Genomic DNA, 23702 nt, shown 5'->3' on the forward strand with positions numbered 1-23702 from the left:
AGAGCTCCATATGTTGCATTGATGTTGGAGAGTGCGGTCAAGAGAGAGAGAGAGATGGAGGGAAGGAAAATGAAGAGAGGGAGAGAGAGGAGGCCTTTTCTTTGGCTTTTCTGCCTCTGTCATTAAGCTCTCCCATGTCAAAGACAGATGGAGCTGGTGCCCTGTGTGTGTGTGTGTGTGTGTGCGTGCAGGCACTTGCAAGTGCAGACTGATGTGACCCACCCAACTCTACACTCTCTCACACACACACACACCATTGAGCCCTGCCCTTGATTCAGCCTCCAGCGGTGCGTCTCAGGGCAGCTACCAGACCTCTGCCATCTGCAGTCAGCCAGCCTTGAGGGTCGGACAGCTCATCAATAGTCAGTAAACTCACTCAACTAAGTTCTCTTTGTTTCTGCTTGTATCACGCAAACATTGAGATGTTATTTCTTAGAAAAAGATCATTTACGGCAGTTTGTGATCTTGCCATCCTTCAGTCTTTCTGTCTCACATTGCCGCTTTTAGATTTGCAACCCGGAGCAGATTAATGTGAGGGGAAATTTCAATAATAAAAGTCTTAATATAATTGCGACAGTTGACTCGTTTTTGTCCTATCTTTGCCTGACATGAGCAGGAAAACCCCAGAAAGCATGTAAATAGTACTGTCCGCAAGAAAGAAAATGGATTCCCCCTAAAATTCAAGGCAAACATGATTAATAACTATTATTCATTTAACCACAATCATGCAGTGTGCCTTCATTCCCTTTCGTGCGGATAGCATTTGGCCAGAAACATAGCCTTTACCGTCCTATCCAGACCATTTCTTTCGTACTGTATAACTCATATTCCCTCTCAAGTCCCAAAGGGTAAATTTATCAACAAATTTAACTGATCTCCCTCTTGTTTCTTTGCATCCTCTTGTCATAGTTGTGGACGCTCTTTAGCAAGTGTGCTAACAGGCAAAGATTGTGAGAGTGTTTGTAGTGACTCTGCCCTCACCGATCCTGCTTGGCCGCTGCGATTGTTGGCGTGCACGGTGGCACATGCCAGGCAGCAGTGCCAAGTGCAGAGCGAGCCTCCAACTCCAGCCACGTCTCCCTGTTGTCTTGGAGACTCTCTGTCCACTCCTCTTCCCCTATTTACATCTTTGTCATTGTCCCATCTTGCCTCCGCCCGGTCTTTGAAACACTTGTCCCGGGTTGACTTATGATACAAGTTTAGTACCCACACTGCAACAGTTTTTTTCTTTTTTCCCTCAATGATTAAATACGTGCTTGAAAGATGTGTGCATAATACCCTCGCTGCAGGCCACACACAGCATGGCACTGCTGAGGAACTGAGTGTATGTGCTGAAGGAAAAGGCTGATGTTTATGTTTGGTGGGTATTATAACTGTGTGTTTGAGGCTGTGACATCAGTATGCATGTATTTTTTCAATATGCTGCCAGGGCAAATGTAGCCAGCAGGCTCAAATTTCCAAATTTCTTTTACCTAGTCAAAAGTGCACACAAACACACTGACTTGCTTGGCGAGGCATGTTATTTCCACCCATTTTTCTCTGTCCCATCTTGAAAGTTTTGAACACGTCATACACAGGTAACTGGAACAAGGAGCACAGTGTCTCAGTCTCAGCCTGTTCTTGTCTTGCAAATAGTGCTGACTTTTTTTCAGCTTGCAGCCACGAGTTGATACTGAAAAGTTTTTTATAAGCCCAATAACAGGTTTTCTTGTCAACTCTAGCCCACAATTCTGCTTCACCTGTTGTGTAGAGGTGTAATGGTACACAAAATTTCACAGTTCAGTATGTACCTTAGTTTTGGCGTCATTGGTTTTCGGTACAGCAAGGAAGAGAGAAAAATTATTTAGAAAAATATAAACTGTGGCTCACTGGCCATGAATTCTTACTGTAACAGTTAATGCACTCAAATACATGAAAGGGCTTTGACCATGTGCTTAAATTCTTCATCCTCTGCGACCGAGTACCGTTGCATATCTGTTAGGGCTGGGCGATGTGCACCAAAAAGGGGGGGGGGGGGTTAAGGGGCGTGTTTTTACTATTTTGTAGTAGCCTGTTTCTTATTTCATTGTTTCAGTTATACTTCATTCTTCACCTTATTTAAGTGTCACTCACTTAAATGAACTTATTGATTCCGCATCCTTCAGTTCTCTTCACACTCATACTAATGTACCTCTGCTGCAAACACGTCGGCGTGCTTCGCTTCTTTCAGTCTCTCCCTCCCTGTATATCTGCTCCGGTGACTTTCTCCATCACTAGTAAGCTATGTTGTATAAAGTCGCCGAAAAAAGCAGTTGTCTTCTGGACTTTTCCTCCTGTAATTCCGTTCACAGCAGCAGCTGCACCGCATGTTGAGGAGGCGAGTTAACGACGTAGCCTATCACAACAAAACCAAAGTGTTAGATAAAAAAACGACATCTGAATGGTGTGTTCACTGTCGCTTTACCTGGTCCGCTCTTGTAAAATATCCACCATGTCACGACTTGTAATGTAGTAACTTTTATATCTCTTTTGAAATTATATCGGTATACCTCATTGTACCGCTGTACCGCCCAGCCCTAATATCTGTAGCGATAAACACTCCTGTAGCATTAGGGCTGGGCAATAAAACCATAACAATAATTATTATACACTAATTAATTTTTCTATTAAGATATTTATTTTGTTTAGGGAAAGTGACTGAAAAAAGATTTTACATTATTTTTGTCATGCATTCGGTTGTTAGGGGGGGAAAAAAGGAACTTTTATCATAATTATTTTGAATTTTCTACTTCATATTTGTTAAGTGATCCACTGTTTGACATGAAGTGTGTGTTCTGCCCTTAAAAAAAAGTTTAAACCACAATTAACCATCAGGTTTCTTCAACTTTCACTCTGGAGCAAAAATCAGCCTTTAAACTTGAAAGAAATAATGATTTGTATGACATTTATCGTGATAATTATCGTTATCGAATGATGTGAAGTTTTCCATCGTTATAATATTATATTGCCCTGCGCTAATTAGGCCTAGTTATTATTAGCACTGTCCAAAGCTGCAGTGAGAGGCGACCTGAAGACTGTGGGGAGAAGGACTCACCTTCCAGTCTGTTTTTATCTCATTCTGCTCATCGACACATTCAGGTGATACTATCGTAAAGGACATGTTTCCACAGACATACCTGACTGCAGTTGAACAATGTGGGCACACAGTTTGACACTGATTGTCCATTTTTGCTGTTACGTACCGTGAAACCGACACTACATGAGCCTGACTCACCTGGCTAACCAGGCTAAGTCGACTAGCATTCTACAGCTGATAGGCAGCAACTGGTGCACCACCAAAACCTTCCGGGTAAAACTTGCACTCTGGATTTTCTCCTGTGTGAGTAGAAGACATAGACTATTTAGACTTTCTAACACAGGGTGGAGACCGTGACACAGAAGATGGATCTGTGACTCGAGACTGTGGACATTTATATCGCGGATTCAGTCTCTGTTTCAGATCAGTTACACCCTTACTGGTGTCTGGTGAATATCAATAAGCTTGTTGACAAGCGTCAGTTTATGTAGGCTGTACAATAGATGCCTCCTTCTCTCACTCATCAGCCTCCTTCACCTGACTTAATGAACACTTTGCTAGACTGCTACAAGTCTGTTCATAAATGAATCCACGCAGTTGCAGACTCATGCTTCAGAAGTTCTGAGAGTCAATTTCACCTCATCACTTCTGCCATAGTATACTTATCGGGCCGATGCATATTAGCCCCCACTTAACACCTGGTATTAATGCATGCTGCCTGTGTTGTGATCAAAATAAATATGCAAATGAGTTGGGCAGAGCATGCAGACCTGGTTGCGTCAAAGGTCACTTGCGAGGGAAGAAAATGGAGAAGACTTACTGCAGTCAATCATTAGGTAACATCCTAATTACAAAAAAAACACAAACCTGTTTCTACACAAACCAAAGTCCTTCTTGGTCCCCTAGAGGTTACAGACTATGTTTTAATTACATTTAATCTTGAACCTTTTGGTTTAGCTGAAAATGTTGTAGACAAATTGCTCAACACATATTTAAAACTGAATTTAATGAATTTGCCCCTGAAAAGACACTCTGTGTATAAGCACCTTGTCTTCAGCTATGGTTTAGAGCAGGGATTGTATATTTGGTGTCACTGAGACGGCCAGTGGAAGGTGCGAGGGAGCATGGTGTTGATAATGAGGTGCACAGCCACTCCGAAGAGTTGTGATATCTGCTATCGGCCATCAGGCAGGAAAACCAGACACCTTTTTATAGGCCTAACTCTCTGTCTCTCTCTCTGTCTCTGTCTCTGTCTCTCTCTCTGTCTCTGTCTGTCTCTCTCTCTCTCTCAATCCACACACACACAGTGGGCCTATGTCAGAGTGCAATTGACCCACCCTGGTGTGCAAGTTTGACAGATGTGTGGAAAAACGGTTAACATATGTGAAACACCAAATTAATGGTTGTGGTATTTAAACATGATATCACGGGCTTCCTATTGACAGAGTGGGCAGATGGAGCCGTGTGCATCTGCTTAGCACCTCGCACATGTTTGAATTACTTAAAAGGAAGGGAAAGGTTTAGTAGGTCATTGTTGTGGTACCACGTTGTCCTACGTTTGAGCCTAATATGTACCCACTTATTATTTTTTCTGTGTCAGATAAATTGGAAAGGGACTACCATTAGACGTCTTTGTATGGTAGTAGAATCTGCTTCAGGCTGCCTGCCAGTTGACCTTACAGGTTGCAACCTAACCCTTTGACCTTGAGCACATGAATAATTTTGTCTGTGGGTTGTGTTTGCCCCCCCCCCCCCCCCCCTCGTGAAGCACTGTGTCTACAAAAGATAGATACGTGTGTGTCTGTCCATCTGAAATGTAGACAAAACATGAAAGCGCTCCGCCATATTTGTCAACTGTTATCACTTTCACAGCATCATAGTTCAAGTTTCAATAATGCTGCAGGGTTTTTTGTGTGAAAATGATCTAACTTTTGGAGGGGAAATCTGAATTTACATTTGATTCCAATGAGCTCCTTAATGTTTTGGTATTACTCTACAGGGTCAGTGTGATGCACAAATTGGCATCCAGCTCTCCCAAGTTTTGTAAAGTAATATGGAGAGAGCATATTCTGTTTCTGCCGATGCACAACAGCATTTGCAACAGGTTTGCAGTATTACTAACACCCAGGGTGTTCGTTAGAAGCCACGTTGTCTTGAGCAACACAGAAAAGCCCTGTCACTACTCATCATCTTAGATAAGCAGTAAATGCCCTCATTTAAATGTCGTCTGTAGTGCAGATCGATTAGGTTCTGGCCAATCTCACCTTTTTGAGAACAATCATTTTCTCACATCCTTTACATTTCATGTAGCTGGTGAAGCTGAGAGGTGAGGACATGAAGCAGATTATCCAGATATGCACCAGCTGATGTTGCAGCTTCTGCGCCTTTTTGTCAACTTTGCCTCCAAACATGGCAACATGTTGATTTCTAAGTTGTCAGGACTGCTGCAGTGTCTCAGTTCCTGTGAGGGGAGACATTGTTTCCTGTATAATGCCTCCCAGTTACCATAAAGGGGGTGAGTTCTCTGTCCAGATGGCGTTATCATATTTCAGTTACAGGTGACATACACCTCCATACACGGGGTATTGACGGAAAGAAATGCGATAGGTCATTTCTTGTGTTTCTGGTGATGGTAGTGTGTGTTGATGGTGAAGGAAACCAGTATATTTATAGCACAGCACCAAATGGCTCGTTAATGCACATCACCTTCATAGTGTTGCAATACTTCTATGAAATCAACAAGTTGAATCTTCTGCTGAACTGTAGCTCAGTTCCTGCCAGGGATGCCTATTTTGAGCATTTCCTTAACTTGAGTGTTTGGCCACATCAGTCATCAAACAGAGTATTGGTAACACAACTTACCTGCCCACGAGGATACGAGCTTCTCAAAGTTGATATTGCCTGATCACATTAATCTGGCCGTATCGTTGCATCACAGCGTGGAAAAGTTTGTGACGCACAGAAAACTTTGCTCCTGTTTGATTTATTAGAGAGTTGTATCAGAGACATGCCTGAACAAAAGAGCAAAAACTGTATGTGTGCTTGTGCACTTTCGTACAAGTGCTGAGGACATGTCAGGGTGTGTATATTTTGGTCTCTTCTGAGCCGTCGGGGGTGGGTGGGCGGTGTGTGTGTGTGTGTGTGTTCGTGTGTGGTTTTTTTCCCCCTCAGCAGCGTTTGGACTGTCAGTCACAGCTGTCAAACACATCCCTGTCTGAACGGCGGGCTGGGTTCACACTCTCTCAATCAACCCCCCGTCGCATGTGCATGTGTCGACGTGCGTTTGTGTGTTAGCATGTGAAGGTGGGTGGTCGACGTTCTATTCATAGCAACTCCCATCCCTCTCTGCCACCAATACCTCATATGTCACACTACCTGCCAAAGAGCGATGATAGAACCCCGCAAGTTTCCCAGCATGCTCTGCCCAGAGGTTCATTTTATTCTACTACTGTTTAGTCAGTGTGTGTGCACTGAAGATGTACCTACATTGTGTATTGAACTGGAAGAGACTTCGATTTACCAGTGAAAGCTACAACTACACGAGCTCCATTGAGCGTCAGTTGTTTTTTCTCCTGTGGCCAAACTTAGTAATTTCAGCTTATCGACTTAATATTCTTGAACGGGGGGTCTTCAGTGTTTGGATACAGTAGCTTGTGGAAAATAAGATGAGCCAAACTGAGAAAGCTACAGCCACAAGCAATGTGTCAAGATACAAATTTAACCACATTTGCACACCTTCTGTTGCTGTGTATATTAGGGCTGGGGCGACTCGTCGATGTCATTGATTACAGAAATACTTCAATTTGCATAACGTGCAACGATGTCGGCGCATCGCAATGAAGTGCCACGCCCGGTCTAAGCAGGGTTCCCCAGGAGAACAAGGCGCTGCAGCTAAAACGGTATGAAAATTTCATATCATGATTATAGTGACCAAAATTATCAGTGTCATTCGCATGTGCTGATACACATACTGAAACCATTTCAACAGGTTTTATATTGGAAAAAGTAACTTTTCGTTTACATAAAATAACAGCCAATACCTTTTATGTAAACATATGAAAACAAAAAAAGTATGTATTATCATTAAATATTTGATATTATATAGGTAATGCAATGACCCCATGCACAATTACACGAAAACAAATAAGTCTTTAGAAGACAGTGATAGTAACTGCAATGAGCCCAACAACTGACATAAATACAGAGCAGTCTGCAGCGTTTCTCCTGTTCTGACACTTTTAAAACTAATTTGACGACTTATGGATTTAAAATAAGAACAAGATATGTTGGTTGGGTGACTAAAGTGCATAACGTTATCATGTGCAGTGGATGAATAGAGTCTGCAGACACACAATGCACACAGCAGCAGAACAACGTGTAGCTAACACAGAGCTTCAGTTTACAAGCTGTTAGCATGTCTGACAGACAACCCAAAGCTAAAAGTTAACTCACCCTGCGTAAACCAGAATACAACCAGACTTCAGAGTGACTGAAAAATCTCCACAGTGCTGTCTTACACCGTGTTGTCATTGACCCAAACAGACCCACATCGCCTGCTACACATGCGCCCGCCTGCTTCTCGGAGGCAGTCGATAACTTTGGTTAATGCGGGACAGTGTTTGCTGTGACTTTGTCAAAACGCAGTAACCGAACCCGATCATCACGGTAATAAAATGTGTACTGTAATAATAACTGTCTTGAATTTTACCATGGATTATCATTTAACCGGTAACATGTTTCTTTAGCATCACAGGTAAAGTAACGTCACGCCGTGCCTCCTCTACGATCTGACGTTTTATTTTCTGTTTATTTTAACTTTATTATAGTCGGTAAATTAGTTGTTTGATTAATGGATCTTTTGCACAGAAACTTTGGGATGAAAAAGTTCTACCTCGTCTCATTTTAAGGTTGTATTTGATTTGGGCAGCTTTGTGTTTTTATTATGTGCTACAGTGTTGCAAACTAAAATAGATTTTGTTGTCTTTCTAAACATTGACACACTTTTCTTTTCTTTTGGTCTTTATGTTTTGGCATTTCTGGTGGTGCTGAAAGGTTGTGACACTTCAGTCCAAAACAGGGTCGTCATGGTGCAGGTCATCAAAGACCAGTACAACGTAGAAAAAAAGCTATTGTTTTGGAGAAACTCTAAAGCTCCATGCACTTCTAAAATAAAATTTCTTGACAAGTAAAATCTTTATCTGTACATTAATGGTGGTTGACACATTGTTTAACCACTATTAATGTGTGTAACCACTGGCCTACATCTTCAGATTGAAAAAGGAGAGTGTTTTATTAATCCTGATAAACGGAAGATACAAAGCCTCACTCCCCCCACCCCCCCCCCCCCCCCCACCCCCCCCCCCCCATGTCACTGCAAGAACTCCCTCCTGATTTCTAGATGACTGGATACCCCGCATCTTACTGTCAGCCACGCTCTGGTCCAGATTTGACAAAACCATTTTTTTCCCCCTAAGAGAGGCTCACTATGAGTGTTTGTGGTTGCGTGTGTGTTCTGTGAAAGAAGCCTGAGGGGAGGTTTGGTGTGGAGTTTCGCTCTGTGTTTTTGAGTCGTATCTGCTGTTGGTTAGAGGTGTTGGGTTTTAATAAGCTACCACAAAGATATGGTCTGTCACCCTCCGGCTGCTTTTGTGTTTCGCCTCTGAGAAATTAAAGTGTCAGTCTGATGTCAGTCTCTGCATATTTGTGGACATCTGTGTGTGTGTGTCTGTTTTCTCTAAAGTGGATAGAAAATTTGTTTTTTGAACTAAGTAAGCAAAATTAATATTATAAACAAATGACATTAGGAGTCTTGAACTGGCTGGACAATAATTACAACAAACAATTACAAAATTACAAATGTTCAATACATTTTCAATAAATGTTTGATTTTATTCACTTTAATCATACTAAGATGTTTATTTTGTTGAGCAAAAAGGACTGAAAAAAGCTTTATCATGATTGTTTTGAATGTTCTACCTCAAATATATGATCCACTGTTTGGCATCAAGTGTTTTGTTCTGACCATAAACAGTTTAAACCACACTTAACCATCAGGTTTCTTCAACTTTCAACTTTACCAAATAAATAACGAAGAAATAACGAATTCATACTTATTGTGATTATTATTGTTCCTGGCAGGATGGAGGAGCTTTTATCAATTCTCCCATTGCTCTCGGGCTACAGTTTTGTTCCAAACAGCATCCTTCACTGTGAAAGAGAAACTGACAATCTTGGTATGCGAAGTTGCATCAGAATGGAAACATCGGGCTCTAAACTTTTACACTATAAAGTATGGTTCCCCTCCACTGTCTCATATTTAATGCGTTCAGACAAACAAACTAGTGACGGGAACGAGCGCCTGGTACTTCCATAGTGTACCCTTCCTGGCGTCTGAAACTTTCAGCCAATGGCAAATGCTCTCTGTGGATCTGTTAGGGCTCTGTTTCTGTCAATCACAAGCCTCCAGCCAGAGTCCATAAAAAATTAAATGGGAAAAGAAATGCTGATTTCAGATGGTAGCAGTTTGAACTTGTCTTTACTGAGGCTGCCTAATTACATTTAGTCAACCTTTGTTTTGAGACAACTGAAAATATCATAGTAATATAAAACATGTAATTGTTGTCTAAAAAATAACTGTAGTAAACATTAAGTTGTAGTGGTAGTTACATCCAAGGAAGGACCGAAAGATGCTTCTTCTCTCATCTAGAACTGAAGAAGTCTCTTGAGTGAGAGAGGAAACATCTTTCAGTGTCTTCAACTAGTTCCAATTGCCGAGAGTTGTAGTTACGTGACGAGATTGTAAAATTTTATTTCTCTAATCTCAATCATGCGGCAACCTCTGGCTCTGAAAGTGAAAGTTATAATTTTAACTGTGATTACATTTTTGTTTAGTTTTTTTTATATCCAGGATGTATTTAATAAGCGATTAAACACTTTTGGAAGGAGGGACAGTAAAAATTGTCAGTGGGGCCAGTTGCAAAAAAGTTTAGCATTGAGCCCTGACCTGTGTGTAAGTTAAACGTGTAAAAAGGGTTAATTTAATCATCTGTTGTCTGTCATCCTGTGTGTTAGCACAGCTAACATTAGCTTTGCACTAGCCAAATGTTAAGAACAAGTTGGCACATTGTTGTAAAGTCAGCTGCTGGCTGAGACACACCAGCCGCTCCTCCTTCGACCAGGTAACGTTACCTGCAGGCAGTGAATAACAGCAGAGAGGAGGAGGGAGAGAAGAGACTGAAACAGACTGATGTCTGAGCAGGCCTACCTCATGCCCGTTGGGTCTGGTCTTACCAAATAACCGTCACCAAATAGTAAAGTATCGATGAAGAGTTGGATCGTTAAGTAGTCTCAATAAGGGTATCAATAAAAATTAATGATCCCCATCCCTATTCCTGAGTGTCCTTTTTTTAAATTTATTTATTATTTATTTTTGCCGCTTTCCTTATTTTGGCTCAGTTGGCAGTGTGCATTATGGGGATGATTTTTAAAAATGCAAACATTTGTCCTGCTTCGGCATTTCCCAAACTTTTGCATTACAACAGCTCAAGACCAAAGTGCTAGCCTAGCGGTTTTGTATTGATGGACACAGGCACAACACAACAGGCGCTATCATGTTTCTGTAAGCCGACAGTGACATCACTCTCACCTCCCAGTGAAAGCCCGGTCAGGACATCCTCTTCCACTGCTCCCGTCTACTGTAAATGGAGCGACTTTTTGTCTCATACCAGTCCAGGCCTTGGCACACCTCGCCCATTAGTAACCATGCCAGGGCAAGCTACCAGCGAGTTGGTTTGGAGGTTTAATGGGCCTATCAGGTTCCTAATAGGATATTGCTAAAGTAAAAAGGGCATGTTACAGGGTTCACAAACAGACCTGGAAGGAAAAGAAACGTATGGGAAATTAGTTTGCTGGTTTACAGTTCTTCGAAAGCAGAGGGACTCAGCAGGAGGCTGGGTTAATGCAGGAGGAGGTAGTTGTGTGTTTTGATACCATTACTCTCTGTAGAGTGCTTTAACGGCTAAAATGCTTTACCCTATTACGATGTTTGGAGGCAGTAATGTTAAATACTATGTATTTATATATGAATTTAAATTAATATGAACTAGTAATGGTGTTCAGGACTATAGGTTGGGGCTTTGCTGCCAGATGTTAATTTTGATGCTTCTGGATGGAAAGATGAGGAAGATAAAGGACGTGACAATCTGCGTGCAAGCTGTGCTTTAACAAAACTACCAACAAACTCGAGTCGTGTTGTTGGCCCTTAACCTGCTAAATAGACATAATTTACTTTTGAAATGATCGCTTCCCCATGTTCTCTTTTTTTTTTTTTTTTTTTTTTTTTTTTTGAAATGAGTTTAGTGGCAAAAATGCAGCCAGTCCACCGGTTTTTGAAATACATTTGAAAATGTGCAATTGTATATTGAAAAAAGGGCTTTTGAGTTTGTTGGTTTTTTTTGTATTATGCTTGTTTATTTCAGGTATTTCCTCGACACACTCAAGTAAAGTAACATGGATTGTGAGAGCAAGTTGGGCGTTAGACGGTTGAGGTTTTTGATAATGCAGTGGGAATTTAAAATTGACTAGTTGTCTCCTCTTCCCGTCCACGTTTCATTGTAGCGAGTCCTGTCCAGTTGCGTGACGTCTGACCGCAGTGTTCTCACTCACTCATTATATCCAGAGGAATTGGTGATGGTAAGCAGGAGGTGAGGAGAAGGAGGGAAGGGAGACTAGTGATAATGAATGGAGAGCAAATTAGACGATTGTCTTCTTTAAACTGTGACTGAACAATGAATCAAAATCACAATATGGCCTCCTGCAGTTTTCTAATCAGAGTAGGTGCAATATTTGTTAAAGTAGAACATCTCATTCTACAGACTTAAGAAAACATCTTTATTTGGGACAGATCCTGGCAAAACCACTTTATACACATTTAAATATGTTTTTTTAAATGAAAATGAGAATTATATCGCAATTGCAATATCATCAAAATAATCTCAGTTAGATATTTTTCAGAACCGTTCAGCCCTACTTCTAACAGTTTCCCTTTCCTCCACTGACCTCTGGCCTCATTTACAAGAGTCTATGTGTGCATCACACAGCTGCTTGCGTTTGGTGCTCCAGCACACGTCACATGGCATCATTTGCAAAGGGAAAAAGATGAGACAGATCTTACTTATTTAATGACTACTTGTGCTGCACTTTTGCAAAGATGGAAACAAAAATAGGCTCTAAGAATAAATAAAGTGCTGGAAAACATTACAAAGTAAACCTTAAAATGGTTGACATTAAATAAAAAAAGAAATGTGAATCCTCGCAATCAAGAGTATCTTGTTTTTATGGCTCGTTTTGATCTTCAGGCTTTGATTCGTTTTTATATTGAATGATAGCTGTTGTGTCCTCTTACATTTAATCTTTTAATTATAATATAATTTCCAAGACAATAGCCTGAACTTTTGTGCAACTCATGACACGTGAAATAAGTCAGACCCTACATTTATATGAAGCCAAAGTCAAAATTCTGTAGTTTAACCATCATGCATGCCGTCTCAGAGTCGAGCCTACCAGAGACAACTGCAGATGCAACAGTAAGCGGGGCCTTTCTTTTTGCCTTTTGCAACTCTACCTTTTTGCGGTTTCCTGTGTTTGGTCTTCTTCTCTTGTTGGTGTTTGTTTCTCGAGGGAGTGTGTCAAAGTCAGCTGTGGAGGTGATACAAAGCGGCGGTTTTTCACAGAACTTGCAAACCTGACTCCTGAAAACTTCTGACCACCTTCGTCTCACGTCTTACACATCACTTGTTCTCAGTAAAACCCTTTCTGTCCACAGCATTTTCACATGACACCAGTTAGAAGATGGCGGAGATTAGGGATGTGTACTTTGATGCGTGCACACTGTAAATTGCTGCAGCTAACGATGATTTTAGTACTCGAAGCTTCTACAGATTATTACATTGATTCATCGATGCATCGTTTAAGAAGTACTTTTGCTTGGCAGCGGCGGTGTGCTATGGTGCGGTATCGATTTCGTTATACGTGGATGGACTGTGACATTACAGAGTTTTTGTTTTCTTTTAGCTTGAAATAATCCCATACTTTGGACACTTTCTTCTTTGTCCCTCACTATTTTCTCTCTCTTCCTCCACTTTGCAAACAGGGGCATCATAATCACGTCGTGTTCACACAGCGTAAGCGCGATGTGCGACAGTAATAAATGTCCGTGTGAAACAGTGCGCTATGTAGTTAAATGGATTAAATGAAGCGTTGATGCAATAAGAATTTGCGCCGATGGATTTTAGTAATCGAATTAATCGATGAATCGTTTCAGCCCTACACAAAATACATCCAGTATGTACCTTTATGGCTTTTGTCTGTTTATTTTTATGATGTTTAACTTGTTTTCTTTAATGGCGAGTAAATGTGTCCACTAATGTGTCTTCTGTGCCAGTCGCAGCTTCTGCCTCCTCCCAGATCACCTTCCTTTTATTCTCTGAACGTCCACCTCTAAATGTGTATCGCGTCCTCCCTCTTTCCACAACACGCCATACACCTTCTCCTTGCCTCGCCTTTAATCTCGCTCTACTCTTTCTCCGCAGTATCCTTTCCTCCGTCGCTCCCTGTTTGCAGCGGAGGGGGTGAAGTTTAGGAGGGAGGAGGAGGGGAGGCAGAAGAGAGCCGTCTGGAATCCATTAGCCGGTTGAGGCATCAGTGTATCGCTGTGGGAACCTTATTGATTGCCCTCCTTTATAATTATTCCACCTCCACTCCCTCCTTCTTGCTCCTGCACAAATCATACTTTCAGTTTGTCTCTTTTTCCCCCTTCCCTTTCTCCCCTCTTTGCCTCTTTCCTGGCTTTTTTTATTGGGTGCTATTTTCATCCCTCTTATTTCTTCTTGCATGTTTCTTTTTTTTTTCAACTTTGCACCGAGTCTGCCTGCGTGCAACAAAACCCCTAACCAACCGAATGACAACACAATCTGGGTGTTTTGTTGATGGCATGTAAGATGTATTGACATACTTATCAGCAGCATGCAAAAGCTACCACATCCTACACAAGGAGAAAATCTGACTCACTCTCAAGTCTTTGTGTCGCACTCGTAGACACATGTGCGCACACACCCCTCTGTACTGTACAGTCACCTCCACGTGCTGCCTCATCTTGTACCTCCTCTTTATGCCAGCCATGTGCCCTTAGCTGCGTGTTACCATAGTGCCTTAAAAGAGATGTTGAAGGGTCAACAACAACAAAAGGAAACTTGCAGAGTTATTAGCTTTACTACAAAGCTATGTGCACTGAAGGAACACTATAGTGATGCTCAAAATGTGTCGTCTGTGAGTGAGCGCGATCCCATTTCTGCATTGACACACACTCCGATAGTTTATTGCTGCAGCAGGAGGAACGCCGTGGGGAGGAGTTTCACCCCAGTAAGGCTCTGGTAATACAGGTTTAGGTGATGCAAACTCCACTCGCCAGCAGTTTTTGGAGTTTGCAGACAACAAACCCCCCCCCCGCAGAGATCAAAGGTGAATCTGCGCTCGATCGCTGTTTGAACTGCTCAAAGACCTGATCTGAGACGTGGCCGATGCCTCGCAAGGCGCCCGAAAGATATCAAGCAGGCTAAATATCTGGGCGTGTTGGCGAGCTACAGCCAAGGAGAGCAGACACGGGCTCTGCAGTCATCTGCAGTAGCTCCATGAACCCGGTCTGATCATGCATCTATTTGTATGGAGGGGGCACAATAGAATCAGAATATACACAAGTTTTTAAGGATTTGTAACCTCGTCGACCTCCCTGAACCACAATACAAGCAGGCAGCTATATGTTGCCATTGCAAAAATATGTTTTATTTATTTTTATTTGTTAGCCTCCAGCTCTCTCTGCAGAACAGTAAATCATTGCTTTCCGTGTATCCCAATCCAGTCTCACCCACATTCTTTCCTTTTTCTGGGCATTTCCTGTGTCACCTGTTTTCGTGACTAAACGTAGTTTGGAGCCTAGACAGACTCATCTAGGATTCCTCCTGGTGAAAGATCTTGTCGTGTGTTTGTGTGTGAGTGAGTGTGAGAGACCCCCTGTCGTGCAACAGTCATGTAGTGGGCCAAACCACACCTTCACCAACAGAAAGTAGTGAAGTGAGAACAGTGTAGCGATTTGACGACGTTGTCATGCAGTGTGACCAAAGCAAAAAGGAAGCCAACTGGTCCTGATGAAGATGCCGTCTGACCAAACGGTGAAATAGCAGAGAAAGTACAAGTCTGTGATGAGTCATTTCCATTGTTTGATGTCCACTGAAGTTATTTTCCCTGATGTTTGATTTAACTAATGTATTTCCAGAGGCAAACAAAATGGCCCATCTCAGAGCTCTGGCTCCCCTATTTGTGCTCACTGTATGGATCATGCTTCCTGCAGGCTGCCACATAGCTATCGTGTCAATAACTGACACACTGCCAAAGCTTCCCAGGTGGGATTCACACTTTTGAATCTAGCCTCTGCACGTGCCAAGACATGCGCTGTAATTTGACTGTGTGAGACTAATAAGGCTGCAATTATTTGGTAGATAGGGCGCACTCAATCAATGGCCTTGAATGGCAGCTCTTGAAACCTGTGCGCTGTTAACAACCCCTGGTGAAATACAACCCCGTAGAAAGGAAGAGGCAAGGAGTTGCTATTGATTTTTCTACTCTGCTCGTTTTACTTTTCACTCCTCTTCTCTCCAGTCTTTCGCTCCTGTCAGTGGCTCAGGCAATGCACTTGGTATAATTTAGTTTTTTTAAGTAAGTAGTGCAACAAAGGGGTTTAAAATTCAGTTATGTTGAGTGCGAGAAACAATAGAAAAACCAGTTTAAATCTTTTGAAAAAATTCTTTTGGCATGTTGTGTTTATCTGTTATCACTCAGGAAAATGTTCAAAGAGCGCGGGACAGGCCGTATTGTCATACACGTCATTGCTTTACAAACCCAAAAAAAAGTTGACCAGAAAATGGTCATCCTCAGCTGAGATATGCTGCAAGTTTACGGCCCTTTTTCTGCACATGTGGTGATCACCGTGGTTTCCTAGTTAAATGCGATCTGACTAAGAGTTTTCAGGTATGACTCAATCACGGTTAACTGATATAGCTGGATTTTACTTGTGTGCACAGGTGCAGGTGTAAGATGCTTCATTGATGGTAATATCACAAAGATGTAAAGTATAAAAAGGGACGAGGCATCCAGAGTTGAGGGGAGACAACGACATTCCAGCCCTGCACGCTGTGGCATTTCAAACATGCCGACTGTCAAATAAATTGATCTAAATACTTTGGCGGAAAGTTGTGTCATAGGGTAAGCTGGCCACTGTGCACACGCAGCAGGCCTATTTGGAAAACCGCTGACTCATTAGTTTCCAGAACCTCTTCTTGGGAAGGAAAAAGAGAACTTGCGTGTCTATCTATAAATGTTTTACCAAAGGTTTTATTAATTTGACAGCTATTTGCCTTTCATGTAATTGTGGGCTGTCAGTAATGTTGAAAGGGGTTCATTTGTCCCACGTTTAGACCAGATAGAATCAGGATAAGAAGCTTTCATCATGTTGGTGTCCTAGCACGGCGTCCTCTGCTTAAAAAATAATCATTTTCAAACATTTTGCAGCCCCGACTAAAGATTTTCCTTGTTGACTAGCTGTTAGTTCAAGCCGTTTGTCTGTGGCTAAATAATTCTATTTAATAATTAATTAATTTTAACTTTAACTTTAATTATTTCAATATCTATTTTTGCGGCATCAGAAAATGGTGGAGGTCACACGCCTCTGGAGCCTCTTGTGACATCCCTTATGTCGCAATGTGAATTTAGCCCGGATCTCTCTCACCAAAGACGTGTCTTATCCACAGCGCCATCCCCGACCACAGACATTGTATAGAAATACAAAACTGTAATGATGACACTTTTAAAATACAAAATGTTACAAGGGGCACAAAGCGAGCCGCCTGTTAACGACAAGCGGTAGTGATCCTGAATGTGTCAGAAGAACCTGCAAGGAGACGCATTTCAACACAGTTGAACACCACACAAGTCTCGTTGTGTCAACAATCAGAATCAGAACGTGCTTTATTGCCAAGGAGTGTTTCACACACAAGGAATTTGCTTTGGTCATAATTCTACATCTATGTTTGTCTATGTGCAGCACCATAGACAAACATAGATGTAGAAATATAAATATGAAATAAACAAATGCAAGTTATATAAAAATAATAAAAGAATGTTATATACAACTATTACTACTAAACAGTGGATCACTTCACAAATTTGAGGTAGAATATTCAAAACAATTATGATAAAACCTTTGTCAACAAATATGCACAAGTAAAATGAAAAGCTTTTGTAGGTCCTTTTCCTCAACAAAATAAACATCTTAATAAAAAAACAAGTCCCAATTCATGTAATAAAATCAAACATTTATTGAAGACTTGTTATTGAAAAATTTTTTAATGTGATAATTATTGTTGTTGTTTATTGTCCAGCCATATCTTGTTAAGGTGAGATTTGTACCTCCCTCTGTGCATTTAAAAAGCATTATGATCTGATGAAGTTATTACCTAGTTAGTGCCTCATGTCTTTGAGAATACAGAAGGATTTACCAGCAGCAGCGTCAGGAAAGAATCAAGTCGGATGCATTTTTACAATTCACATCAGGACACATGAAGCCTGAAAGTTGTTGCTGTTATCGGGTTATTACATTAGTAGTGCTCTACACTTAATGGGGTTAGCACCATGTTGCCAGACAATGAGATCTGAATCATCACCACATCTAAGGCCTATTAGACGTTTAAAGCTGTAGGTTGTAAAAACCTAGAAACCAAATTGTGAGCACTTTGTTAAGTCTATTTATGGGTTTCATGTGGCTTAGGAATGGTGGGTTATTCTACACTTGAGTTTCCAAAATATAATAGTACCTATAATGATTAGTGAAATCTGAAGATTTTCTGATGATACTCAACCGGTTGTGACACGCTCTCGACGAGAATGAGTTTCAGTGTTCAGTGTGTGTACACCTGCTTTAACCTGCCTACTGCCATGAAAACACAAAAATACCCCGAAACGTCTTGTCACTTGCCTTTGTTTGAGTATAGCTACACAGTGACCACAGTGGTGTCTGTGTGTGTGTGTGTGTGTGTGCACCATTGTGTAATGCAGTGTTTACTCTGTGTGTGTTTGTGGTTGATAGCCGGCCCACTCATGTTTTCCTCTCACTTTGTGTCTTTGCAGGAAGTTCGGGGAGTGCCCTCAGCCACAGCGCCTGACAAGGTGAGCGTGCATACACAGACAACACAAGGCCTTGTTTTGTTGTCATCGTGGTATTTGTATGTCTACCTCTGTGTTGACACTACACATTCTTGTGAATACAGTAAAGAGTAAAATCCCATTAGATAAGTTAAAAGAATTACAAACGTCTAAAAGACACTCTTATTGACGTGATACGTGCAGGCCTAATTGCCGATTGCTGTCATTTGAATTTGACAGGGATCATGTCTTAAAAAGTTATAATCAGATTAGCACAGGACTTGTTGTAAAGATGGTTAATTAGAAAAGGGTGTAAAACCTTTCATGCGTAGTGCACTCGGCTTGCATGGTGCAAGTTTTTGATTACTCTGCCCCTCTTATGTTTGTTCCAAGTCATTTGGAGCAACATTTGGGCAAACATAACATTGATGGATGTTGTGGCTTGCTTCTGGAGGTTTGTGTGTGTTGCTGAGTAAATGGGTGTGTATGCTTGTTTGCTTGTTGGTGTTTCTCTTTGTTGCTGCGGACGGGCAAGAGTTTTGCCTTTCGTGTGTGTGTGCGCTGGTGCTCGTTCTTTTTGCGCGTGGCGCTCAGCGGGGAAAATGAGGGCTTGCACTTTGCCGGGAACAGCCGAGCATGGTTTTGGAAAAAGGGGGGGCCCCAGCACCTTTTGATGTGTCCCCTTGTTCATTCATGTGCTGCCAGTCAGCTGGCTTGCACCGGCCCCTCCATTTGTCTGATGGTTTCGATGGCCAGAAATGTGACACAGAACACTCTTTACCCAGCAGTTAGTGTGTGTGTGTGTGTGTGTGTGTGTGTGTGTGTGTATGTGTGTGTATGTGTGTGTTTGTACCCCAGTGTATCATGGTGTTGTGTTCTTTGTGTTTGTCTCTTTGTATCTGGCTCAGTGTATTCACGGCTGCATGTTCACTCACACCCACTTGTCCCCCTTCTTGCAGCAACAGCAGCCCTGTGATTTTTATGTCAGGCAGCAGCACGGGCAGCTAAAATAGTGCACTCGTCCTGCAGGGGCTTTTTAAGGGCAGCTAAAGCTCCGGGTCCTGCAGGGCCGCCCTGTCAGGAAGGCTACTCGACTGGAAATACAATACACGACGCACATACACTGGAAATGAGCGCACACACACACACACACACTCATCTTTGATTCAGACCGATGCACAAATCTACACACAGACACAAACAGCGTGAACATACAGGCTGGATAAGCCGCCCCTTCAAGGATTTATTCTCCCAGACAACAGAGGAAGGGCCAGCTCTGCAGAATCCAACGCCTCAGATGGAAATGCTCAGTAGAAAGCGCCTTTTAGTTATCTGCTTTGTCAAAAACACTTAAACTCAGAACTAAAATAATTTGGGCCAGACTGTTGTTTGGTCTGGAGTTGCACACTGGCATTTAAAATGTTTTGCTCTCAAGTCATTTTCTTCCAAATACATTTTTTCAACATTCCCCTGAGTGAAAAGATGCGTGCAGTTGATTGACAAGTGAATTTCCTGTTTCACTGTCACAAAATCAGCTTAATCTGCCGTTTTGCTTTCACTCTATACAAATTCTAAACATTTGTTTTTTCTTCACCTCCTTCATTTGCTCTTGATGCTGTAGGCAGATTTGTGCTGCTCTTTGTTTTCACACTGTTTAGACAGTAAAATAAGATCTTGTTGTTTTAGACTTTAAACTTCCTATCAGCGTTTTAGAGGCTCACAAGCGGCCGTCTGCAGATTCCCAGGATATTGAACAGGCACTTGTCTGTACGTTCACAGATGGAGAGTAGATTTAAAAGGAGGGCGAGCTGATGGGTAACGTCTCAGGTGGAGCGTGACACCGCGGATGTGTGTGATCTGCCTGTTTTGATTCACAAGGGCACACGCTAATTGCAGTCTGATCATTTTAATTGAGCTATTTTACAGTGTGTTATTTATTAGGATGCCTGTGTGTGTGTGTGTGTGTGTGTGTGTGTGTTCACAGGGGGTCTTGTGACAGCCTCGCTCTGCTGTAGACGCTGTGGCAGATGTACAGGACAGATGCCTGTCTGCTCGGCTGCATCTGTAGCCTGGCTGGACCTAGCCCCTCCCCTTGCGTGTGCACACACACACACACGCACACACACACGCACACACACTCACCCACCATGACCTCCCGTGGTGCCTGCTGTTGAATATGTGTCTCTTTTTGCGAATCTGTCTGGCACGTTTTTGCCTCACTTGTTACGTGCTTCTATTTCAGTTTTCTCTGGTATGTTTATCTCTCGCTCCATCTTTCTGTCCTGTACTACTAAACCCTGTCACCTCTTCTTCCTCTCTCTGACATTTGCTGATTGCCCTCAAGCACATTTTCTCGCCAACAAAAGAATTAAACCTGTCACTTAGACGAAGTTCCCCTGTCATTTGCTTCTTGTCCACCACTTTGCGCTGTGTGTTTGCTCCTGTGCTGGTTCAGCTCCTCTTCACTTTTACTCACCTGCATGTTGCGTGTTTAACCCGAACAACTGTGCACATGTTTTAGTTAGCTCACTGTAACGGGCAGGTAAACGGCCAGAATCTGCATCAATAATCTGCTGGGGTTGCAGAGGCTGCTAAACCGCCTGCCTTGACAGATAAAAAGTGTTTAATTTTTCTTGCTTGGATGTGGCATTGTGATCACTTGTCTCTGGCTGGGTTGCGTACTACTTTTTATATTATGTGTGTGTGTGTCAGTTTGAAATGCCCATTAGCCTCACCTCCTGTTGCTGATGAAATCTGATGAAATAAAGACTGAATGATTTTGACTCAGTTTGCTCTTTTTTTTCTTCTTTTTTAAATGTCCCTCTAGATATATTTTTATTTGAGTGTTTTTAATTGACCCTGTCCTTTTGTATTTATTTGCTGGTGCATAATCCTTGTTTATATGGATATGTTTTGAATTTTTTGTGTCTGCACGCTACTCTTGCATAGGAAGTTCAGTCGTGCACTGGTCACTGTCTCTCTCACTTCTGCTTCCTTTCTGTTCTCAGGAAGAGACCTAATCTTTATATTTTGTATGCGTTTCAGTATTTGTCAGAGGTGAGTGATTATTCGCACGTCCCTTTTGTCCCCTTCAGCGTCACTGATCCCTGCATCTTTTTAGTGTATATATTTCCCCCTTCCTTTCCAGGAGGTCACTACAGTGTGTTGCATAACAGTCTTTACCTCCATATTGTAATGAAATCAATTCTAGACAGCTTCTTGGGCAACACTGCCCTCATCATTCTCCAACTGTCATCAACTCATATAATCATGTGGCCTAAAATGATTGGTAAAGGTTTTTGACTTTGTATCTACTGACTTTTTACTAGCCCCTTAGCACTCAAACATCAATATTAATGGTGCTGGTGTGACAGCGTGGTACGGCAAGTAAATGCGTATTAGTGAATGGGCTGTTCTGTTTAGATGATGAATAGGCTACGTCTTATATCTAGATGTTTTTCAGTACACCGTTTAGATGTCTTACTCATTTTGACGGCGTTGCACTCATCTGCATTTTATATATTGGGTGTGTCATGGTCTTTAATTCCTGTTGAAGTGATTGTTTTTCCCCCTCTTTTGCATATGCTTTTAATCTCTGAATTCCCCCCAGCTGCCAGCTTTTCCTCACTTTGTGGCAATCGTCATGTACAGTGTATTTTGTGTGTACTTTGTCCAATATTTGATTGTGGTTGTACTATTCATACACAGAGTGCAATAGTCAAACCCATGGTGACTTTTATGGCTGCAGCGTTGCATCAGATGGAAATATTTTCAACGTCCTGTTCATTATTTCATACACATTTCCCCAAAATTCAGCCTGACATATTTGGTATCTTTGTAAACCTTGGGTTCCCCACTAGAATTTATTATAACATTCTGTGGGTTTGAACAATGCTTGGCTACGCAACACGAGTTTGTAAAACTGGACCCATCACTGGGTTTATGTTACTCATTTGATCACAGGGTATTGTGTTTCATTTGATTGTTGCCACATGTGGGGCATCTTTGTTATCTGTTCAGAGGTTATTTAGGGGATTGCGTAGCAGAGGACAATAGGTTAAGAACAAGTCAGTGAAAGCTTGATCTTACGGTGAAGTATTTCTGTCCTACCAGAGAATGGTCTCTCCCCAGCTTACCCGCAGTGGTCTGGAACGGTTTGGTGAGCAGTGAAAACGTGTTAACCACAAGCCAGGGCTGTCGCACGAAGCATTCCCAACACTAGTGTGAGATTCTGGTGTCATAAAATAACTATGCTGCATTGTGTTGGGTTATTTACTCACTCTCTTGGCTCGAATATAAGATGACATTTCATTATAGAGCCAGGGGTATGTGGCTGATTTTGCTTTTGGGGTGGGGGGGTCGGCGTTGGTTAACCGTGTAATAATTGGAGTTGGCAAGGTGGCGTTCAAATAGGAAGTTTAGCAAAACAGATGTTTTCATAATGAAAACCAGCAAAGCAATTAAGTTAACAGCACATGTAGGATTTAGTAATGCTATTGATATCAATTAAAACTGTAATTCATTCATGTATTTTGCTTCTTTTGTTCAACCAACTATTATTATACTATTTTAGCTAGGTATTTATTATTGTCGTATCATGCACTACAATGGGAGCTGATGAGAAACAACTTTTCATTTCTTTCCACGTATGCAAATACCCAGGGAAATGACACAGCTATTCAGGGCACACAAGTCAAAGGAAAGCTTTAAATCCTCTTAATTGCTAGTCTGGAACCACAGTTGCTATCTAATAACAGCAAAAAATTTAAAAAGCAAAATAGATGCTGATTCAAATTTGAATATAAATGCATTCAAACAGTGTATAAAATAAGTTGTGTGTTGTTCTGTCTGTGATGTCACCTTCCCTGCGAGGTCACAGGTGTCAGCAGAGGTGTCTGGTGACATGTGCCCTGCGGGCCTCACATCAGCAGGTTTGCACTGCGTGCTCTCCATATAATCAATCAGACCTGTGAGCTCCGGAGCCTCGCTGAGGTTTTTGTGTGTCTGTGTATGACACTGGTGAGCGTATCGCTCATAGAATCCCCAGAGGAAGGTGATGTCATGTAATGTAAACACGAAAAAATTGTTACTTCAGCAAATAAAGGAGAAATGTTTGAATCAAACCGCAGCTTTTCTGTGAGTTTGGCTCGAGTTGCGCACCTTTTTTTCCTGGCTTGGTTTAGGAAAGGAAACTAATTTTCTCCATGTGGTGTGTAAATGGTATCAGATTGCATCGGATCAGTGAAATGGCTTCAAATGTTTGGAATTCTAGGACTGTACCTCCATCATTTACAGTTACAGTAGGAGGAAATACCGAATATAAACAACAGAGTGTGATTTTGTATCTCTGTGAGAAGCGATAGTGATCGTCTCATCATAGTGAAGTGAGAAATAAAAC

At 41.8% G+C, this 23702-nt stretch overlaps 1 protein-coding gene across 3 annotated transcripts in view; it reads left to right on the forward strand.

Annotated features, from left to right (window-relative positions):
* The window catches only part of rbpjb (recombination signal binding protein for immunoglobulin kappa J region b), a 50339-nt gene that overhangs the window by 12578 nt on the left and 14059 nt on the right, over window positions 1-23702 (forward strand). For 2 of the 3 annotated variants that reach the window (XM_038732199.1, XM_038732200.1), the window contains exon 2: window positions 18290-18328. In XM_038732199.1, coding sequence (XP_038588127.1) covers window positions 18290-18328 — 39 coding nt within the window. Of the gene's footprint in view, window positions 1-6932; window positions 6955-18289; window positions 18329-23702 lie in introns of those variants that run through there. The other variant, XM_038732201.1, reaches the window with a different exon arrangement.

The sequence above is a fragment of the Micropterus salmoides genome, unplaced genomic scaffold (genome assembly GCF_014851395.1).
Source record: "Micropterus salmoides isolate LMB-PRFRI ecotype aquatic unplaced genomic scaffold, ASM1485139v1 Ms_hic_scaffold_2, whole genome shotgun sequence".
Lineage (NCBI taxonomy): Eukaryota > Metazoa > Chordata > Actinopteri > Centrarchiformes > Centrarchidae > Micropterus > Micropterus salmoides.